Genomic DNA, 8,063 nt, shown 5'->3' on the forward strand with positions numbered 1-8,063 from the left:
ATGAAAAAAATCAAATTAAATCTATTATGATTTATAAGTGATAATAGTATATTATTTTCAATAATATAAAGAAATTAGATCATATTAAGTTTAAAATATTTTAATTAAATTTTAAAATATTAAAAAAATGTAAAAAATAAAAAATTTATTAAAATTTCAAATCGAATCAAATCAATTCAATTCGATTCAATTTCTGATCAAAATCAATTCAGTTTGATTTTTATAAACACTAAAATTTTGATCTTCAATTTATTCGATTCGATTTAATTTTAAATCGATTCAATTCGATTTGATTTTAAATCGAACCGACCGAATGCTTACTCCAATATGTATTGTTTAATTGCTGGCAAAAATTTACATAAAACAATATTCTATGATATACATTTAATTCCAAGCCTTGGAGGGGGTAAACAACTCAATTGCAGAAAATATTTTATAAATAAAAATGACTAATTTTTAATTAAGGACGTATTTTCAATTGATTTATTTATTTTCAGTTTACCAATCTTGAGTTGAGGATTTACCCAGGCCAGCGGGACAACAGTAGTCATGGAGCTCTTCTCTTATTTCATAACAAAAACTTAGAAGAAAAGTAGTCATTGAGCTAGTGCTATGAGCTCTCCAGTTAACAAAACGTTGATCAATTCAACAAAAGATAAAAAGAAAATGCTTCTGCATGCTATCTGTTCTTCAGTTCTATAATGAAATCCGTCAGATTATAGATGCAATACCATGACGTACATTAGTTCCTAAATGACTTCTCTGCTTGCTGCTGCATAACAGAAAATGGATTAGAATTGAGAGAAACAAAATACAGATGCACCAAGTGCTGGCTTCAGCATCATTATATCCTATCAAACTGGAACCCCTAGTTCAGAAATCTTCATGATCTGTTTGTCCAACACAGTTCTATGCTGCTTCAAAACTGACGCCATAGAAGCAACCTAATCAATACAAAGAAAGAGAGCACCTACGATCAGCCTATCAATTGCAGGGACATTTAAATATTGCCAAAACAAGATAAAAAAGATGTTTTTATTTACCTCGGCTCGAAGTTTCAAAGCATCCCTCCCAGGGATTTCTCGTAGCCCTTCCATCAAATCTGCCACAAATGAAGAAAATGGGATCATCAATTGCAGAGTTTCCATTTAAAAATATATGCCACTGCCAAACTTTCCACCAATGACCATCAATAAAGCCTTATTATAGCTTAGAACATGATATATTGTAATCCACAAAGTTCTTTAATGTTACATTTGGATACCAGGATATAACATAAAGATACATAAAATCCCCCTTGTACTTTCTCATTTTGGTCACTGTGCACCCTGAACCTATTTTCGGTAGCGTCACACATCAACTTGCAGCTTTTATAACAATGAAACACCTTTTAGCTCACTTGTTAGTGCGTGTTTTACGCACGTGATAATATGCAACAGCTATTTGACCATCATGGTACCCAGATGCCAAAAGGAGGGAAATCATTCCTCCCAATTTTCCAAATTACCACAAAACATTTTGCAGAAACACATAAATCCCTAAATTTTCTTTTATTTTCTAATAAATCCTTTGAACATTTGCAATATCAGCTAGTAGAGTAAACTCATTTGAATACCTAGGATTGTTGTTCATTTTATAAAGAGCATTAGATTTTAAACGTGGTGTGAATATTGAAGAAAAAACAAAGAATTACTGCTAGAGACTACAGGTGCCACTGAAAACCTTAGCAGCGTCATCAAAATCTTAGAGGCACCATTAAGTATCCTATTGGCGGCATTACCTCAAACTTGGGAATTTATTTTTAGCTCTTATCTTCCTATTTCATGTCACTCAGTCGCACAGAATATATGCAATTGCAAGTTTTAAGGTGAAAATAGCAATCATCAATATCACTGTACAAATCATATAGCAGAAGGTCAAATACATAATTCATCAAAGCAGGAATAACTACTCCAAACACTAATTAGGAACCTTGTTAACAATCAAAGCCATATACAACACAACAATCCAGAAACCAATTAACCATGTCCTCTTCACGTTAGACCTTTTTTGCAAGCCCTTCTCTGTCCCTTTCTTCTCCTATATGTCTGACGCTACTTAGAAAACCCAGAATTACACTGCATGTGAGGGAATGGGAGAATAAAACCACACAAATAAACCCACAAGCTCCAACTTCCCAATATTACAAAATTATCTCAATCAGCCAAATAGATCTCAAAACTTAACTGTTCTTACCATAATCAAATAATCCAAAACCAATTTATCCTTCATCCATGTAATCTTCGTTTCAATCTTTCTCGATAGTGGCAATGAGGAATCAAGTATTATCTTGGTAAATCAACAGCAGCAGACTGAGACTTCTTTGCAATTAGCAATAACTTTGAAGCTATGGGTATCTTCTTCTTTGTGTTAAGGTTTTTGTCTATGATTCGCGAAATGAGCGGTAATTGAAGCTAAGAACACAAGAGTGAGTCAGTCTATTAATTAGCTGAGGAGAGAGAAAATGACATTGGGTATGAGAAGAGAGAAAGAGTAATTTGGGGACTCATGTAGACAGAGAACCATTTGGAAGAGGATGACAAATTGACAATTACATGACGTGTTGGTTATCTCCCCGGACTTAACTTGCCTTGCCACATAAGCTAAGAAGTGTTATGCATGAAAAGATGAGGTATGATGCAAGAAAAAAAAGTTTGAGGCATGAAGGAACCAAAAAGAGAAAGTTCAAGTATAATTTATGTATCAGATGATTTTACTTCAGTCAGGTTCATACATATGAAATTTGACACCTTGAACAATTATAACAAAAGCTTTTCTATTTTTATTAATTTGGGTAATAAAGTCTAACTAGAATCACATTTGTATATCAATTAAAGTTCTGTTCAAAAGTGCTCTTAATTTGTTTGCATACAGAACAAGAATTATACTCCTTACACTCTGCTAAGGAGTTGTGTCATGAACTTCCCCTTTCAAAACATAACTTAGAAGTTGGCAATAGTCCATTCAGTTTGGTAGCCATCAATGCTCCAGGAAGTGGATCTATACAGCAATGTGGGTCCTATCAATGCTTAGCATCCACATTAACAATTATTGTAGGTCCTAAATAAAGATAAGGATTCAATTGTAACACTAATTAAAGTCTGCAATCCAAATGTTATGGACAATGGATAAACCAAATTCATAACAAACAAATTTTATTTATCAATTAGTTTCTTATCAGATTTTTCATTATCTTATCCTAGATCTAATGTTTGCTTGTCTTACATTTTTACTCTGATTAAAGTATTAGATTCTCCACTATATAATGGCTTTAATTTTATTCAATAAAAACAAACAGATTACTTACAAACAAATTTGAGATTTAAGACTCCTTCTCATTTACGAGTCTGAGGTGTTAAGAGCTTCTTCTGATAAGCTCTTTCCTTATCCATTGTCTCATGACGAGATCTGTGACTCGAGACCATAACAATTTGGTATCAAAGCCGGTCGTCATTGGTGATTTAACAAATCTAGAAGAAAAGTTGAATTCTTTCATGCAACGATAGATACACATTTGAATGACTTAACTCAATAAATTTCTAAACTAGTTCGAACCTTCACTAGGAGGGTAAACCAGAAGTCAGATAAATCGAGTAGCAGCCAATAAAATTTTGGTCAACATGCGAATGAGAGGATTGAAGTACCTACGATGCCCCAAGTTGTCAAACTTGACTTTCTCCCGTGTGATGGCACAAATAACTCATTATTCTCCTACATTTCAGGATCTATAAGAATGGAGGTATGTTTTAAAAGATCTTAATTTAATTTTAAATAAAATTCAGATACACTTGCAACAACCACAGGTACGCATGCAAGAGTATTATAATAAGGGTCATAGAGTTGTAGACACTCATGTTTGGAAAGTATTAAAATTAGTTGGAAAGGCTGTCGCAAATTTGAAGCTACATGGAAGTTTATTAATTGTTTTCACGCTGCATATTCTACCTTTTAGATTGAGAACAAACTCCTTCTCCAGGAGAGGGTGATGTTATGGATAATTGATAGACCAAATTCATAACAAATAGATTTTATTTTTTTCATTATCTTATCTTATCATATTTTTCATTATCTTATCCTAGATATAACGATTGCTTATATTGGACTTCTACTTTAATTAGAAGCACTAGAAGTTTATTTTTATTCAACAAAATAAAAATTTTAATAACAAATAAATTTGAGATTTAAGACTCTCTCATTAACAAGTCTCAGGTGTTAAGAGCTTCCTCTAATAAGCTCCTTCCTTATCCATTGCCCTGTGACGAGATCTGTGCCTCGGGACCATAACGCCAAATTGATTAAACTAAAAGAAATGGGTCTAATCGAAAGAAGAAATACTTCTCTATTTTTATTTTTACTTTTTTTCCTGTCATTGGTCCATGTTTATAAGATTTTACTAAAAACTCAAATTAAATTCTTGGTTTTCAAATTCCCTTTCAAAAGGACAAACTAATGCTTAAAGACTTCAAAATTCTAACAAACCAAAAGGCAGCATGAGTAACAATACACAGAGGAATACAACAATAAACCATCAAGGCGAATGCTCATACCACTCCATTATGACATTATCAATAACAATAAGAGAAACAGGAATAGTCTAGCATGCCTACCTGCAACTTGATTTTCCACCTTGTAAGCTGATTTAGCAAGACGTTGAATTTGATTTCCAGCATCCCTATAGATATAACTATAAGCAAATAATCTGGGACAGTTAATAAATTATATCAGAACACAAAAGAACTTAAAATCACTATACATGAGCTCAGTACGGCCATGTTTCATATCCTTTTCAGCAAGAGATGCCCTTTCAAGTAACTTTTTGCTCTCATTCTTCATTAAATCTACTGAGACATTCAACTCTTTCACATTCTTTTCAGCTTTAAGAAATTTTGCCTGCAAATATATAAACAAATGTCAATGCTCAGATACAAAAGCATCAGCCTTTTACAATGAATGGCAAAACACAAACCCTAGGCTCAGAAAATATAGGCTTTCTGTGGTTACCAGATAAACTGGTAGCTCATTTGCAAATGCCATCCCACCCATAAAAAATTAAAAAGAAAAAGAGAACTTGCCTCTTCATTTAGAAGTCTACCAAATGTATGGCGAAACAAAAATCTTCGAGGGCCTGCAAACAGATGTAGTTTCTCTTTTCAGCAATCATGTAGACGTGGTCTCATCTCATTCAGTTGTAAAGAAGAAGAGAAGGGGGGAGGATATGAAATCAAAAACTTTCTGCATGGGAGATCACATTCAAAAAAGAAGGCCAAAAAATTAATGCAAATAAATAACTAATGCATTCCCTTAATTTTTGAGAGAGATTATGCCAATATTTCTGATGTATATGATCATCAATTATACAATCAAAATTATGGAAAACACAAAGCAAACCCAGATGGCTGATAATAGTTATCTACAAACCCACATTTCACTACTGGAACTAAGACCTAAGTTTCCTCAAAAAGAGGGGTAGAAGAAGAATCCATTATTGAATTATTATTTATAGTAGGACCATTCAAGAGTAGAACCTTCTCTTTACCTTTCTAGTAGTTTTGTTAAATTAGTTAAATTATTACATAAGATTCTAAGTCCTTTTTAAATGGGCATCTTAGTTGAAGGAGACCAGTTCTAAACTAGGCACCTAATCTACAACACTTCCAGATATTTCCCCTTCCAAGATTAAAGCCAAGGTACAGATTTTCAGTTTAACACTAATGAAAACATGCTTTTTGCATGGATCAAACTCTGGTTACTTATTAAAGATCTGATACCATAATGCACAAAAGACAAAAGTAGCATGATTTGAGCACGAAGTAAATAAATCTAATAAAGAAAAACAAAATAAGAAGCTTACGCAAGCGGTCAGGAGTTTAAGAATTTTTCTGAAGAGTATAACCAAATAAATCTTAGCATTATCCAGACATAAATAAGGATTCATTCATACCTCGCATAAGAAGGAGGCCAGTGGTTACAGCAACCCCAATAGCCTCAACTGGGTGTTCCTTTGCACTCGTCAACTCCTCTGAACAAAGAAGTTGGCAAAATAATAATCTGTTTGGTCGAAGCCATTATTTTCAATCAAAAATAATTTCTCTGAACAAGAAAGGTATCCATGTTCATGGATGTTTGGTAAATACGGTTGATACATTAAGGGTGGAGTTGGAGTACCAGCACCCAACTTCCACAACAGAATTCTTTTAGTGTTTAGCAGATAATCCAAATTATGTTGCGACACAAAAAGGGGGGAAAGGGTTTTTGGATTGTTTGTGGGTCGGCAGGTTAGCCAAATTAATTTGGCAGAAAACGTTTTACATACTATACTATCACAGGTTACCTTTAATTCTGCTGAAAAAGGTATCTTCATAAGCTTTAAACTGGGAAATTGCTTGTGGCACATGATCCTGTGAAGTGGTGATGCTTATTTCAGAATATACACTCCAAACTATACAGAAAAAGGAATTGAATGCTTAAATAATCTAGAAACCAATGGAATCATATCAGGATGGAAATACCCAGAAATTGAAATTGAAGAAAAAATGCATTTGGTAATCCGAGAAAGAAGATTGAGGAATTGACATAAATGGGGAAAAGGAAAAGGAAAAGGGACCTGTAAGGAGCGAAAATGGGAAGAAGAATTTTGCTGAAAGGATCGAGCAGAGCGAATTGCCGAGTCCTTGGATTCGATAACAGTACGTTGAAGATCCTCTACCCAATTCTCATTTCCTTTCCCATTGCCACCTTCTTCAGCCATTTGCGTATGCTGTCCGATTCTTGAAATGCCCCTAGACGATAGTTCGCTCCTTCACCGTCGACCCCTTTTAACTCTATATTTCCCCCAGTTTATTTAGTATGGGTTCGTAAAGACCACAATATTGTGTTTTGTGATATTTATAATCAAAATTTTTAATTTTAAATAAAAATCTTAATTTTTTAAATTTATTATAATTATATCAATTACTCAAATTCATTTTAATTAAATTTAAATTAGTTTATATTATGTATTATTATTTTTAATCAGATAAGTAATTTAAAAATTAAAAAATTTAATTATATAAAATTTTTAAATTATATAATTAAAATTTTTTATTTTTTATTTTCAAATTAAAATTTTAATTATATAATTTTGAGATTTTAAATAATTAGTGATTTAGAATTTTAATTAAAATTTAACTCAAATTAATTTAATTATTTATGTAAATTAAATCCAAATAATAATAATAATAATAATAGCATCTAATATATCATATAAATTAATTTAAATTTAATTAAAATTAATTCGAGGTTATTAAAGTTAAAAAAAATTTATTTAAAATTTAAAATTTTATTCACAAATATAAAAAAACTCAAACTTGTAGTTTTTCAGAACCAATAGACTTTTTTTTTTTCTAATTACTCACTACACCTATTTTTTAGTTTTAGGTCTTAAAATTTAATAAAGAAAAATGATTTTTTAGTATATAAAATATAATATAATTAATAAATATATCCTATTTTTAAAACGGAATATTTTAATCCCAACTTATATTCTGTCTGAAAAATCAATCCTCCATCCATTTATTCTATTAGGGATCTTGCTTCCAAGCTCGTTGAGATGGTCGTCTCCATCTATTTTTCAATGAGATTTTCATATTCGTCTTCATATTTTCATCATATACCTCATTTTGTTGCCCTCCCTCTCCTGGACGAGTACAGTAAATTTGCCTCATTTCAATTCTACCCAGTCAAAACAGCATCTTATGATTTATTATTATTATTATTATTATTGCATGTGATATTACACCTCTTTCATATGAAATTTTAATTAACTTATCTATAAAATTTATATTAGTTATTTACCTTTTTAAATTAAGATATCAAAAATTATTTTAATTAAATTTAATTACTTTAAAAATTTTTAAATTAAGATATATATTAATGTAACTGAAATTGCATTGATGACGTGGCCGAAGCAACACTGCGATGTGATTGGTTAAAACCTGAAAAAGAGAAAACATGAGTTGGTGGTGAGTGCTTACGGCAGCCACTCC

At 31.7% G+C, this 8,063-nt stretch overlaps 1 protein-coding gene across 2 annotated transcripts; it reads right to left on the reverse strand.

Annotated features, from left to right (window-relative positions):
- Positions 1 to 546: 546 nt before the first annotated feature.
- On the reverse strand, positions 547 to 6,895 carry LOC110612448 (RGS1-HXK1-interacting protein 1). 2 transcript variants are annotated; one of them, XR_002487479.2, is made up of 9 exons: positions 6,644 to 6,895; positions 6,371 to 6,437; positions 5,981 to 6,058; positions 5,112 to 5,164; positions 4,793 to 4,929; positions 4,647 to 4,711; positions 2,236 to 2,453; positions 1,044 to 1,102; positions 547 to 944 (listed from the first exon to the last, which is right to left on the reverse strand). XR_002487479.2 is itself a non-coding variant. In XM_021753242.2 (8 exons), the coding sequence occupies exons 1-8, from the start codon at positions 6,785 to 6,787 to the stop codon at positions 855 to 857; spliced, it is 693 nt and encodes a 230-aa protein (XP_021608934.1). In that variant the 5' UTR covers positions 6,788 to 6,894; the 3' UTR covers positions 547 to 854. The 2 variants fall into 2 exon arrangements, 1 of the variants encoding a protein (XP_021608934.1); XM_021753242.2 differs by lacking the exon at positions 2,236 to 2,453 and having other exon boundaries at positions 6,644 to 6,894.
- Positions 6,896 to 8,063: the final 1,168 nt, after the last annotated feature.

Source organism: Manihot esculenta, chromosome 3, assembly GCF_001659605.2.
Source record: "Manihot esculenta cultivar AM560-2 chromosome 3, M.esculenta_v8, whole genome shotgun sequence".
Taxonomy (NCBI): Eukaryota; Viridiplantae; Streptophyta; class Magnoliopsida; order Malpighiales; family Euphorbiaceae; genus Manihot; species Manihot esculenta.

What these genes read in the sequence shown, in the direction of transcription:
- LOC110612448 (XM_021753242.2), bottom strand. Translation starts at nt 6,787, where the DNA reads ATGGCTGAAGAAGGTGGCAATGGGAAAGGAAATGAGAATTGGGTAGAG. An exon ending in CCCATTTTCGCTCCTTACAG is followed by an intron (nt 6,438 to 6,643) that starts GTCCCTTTTCCT and finishes ACCACTTCACAG; the next exon opens with GATCATGTGCCACAAGCAAT. An exon ending in GGTGGAAAATCAAGTTGCAG is followed by an intron (nt 1,103 to 4,646) that starts GTAGGCATGCTA and finishes CATTTGTGGCAG; the next exon opens with ATTTGATGGAAGGGCTACGA.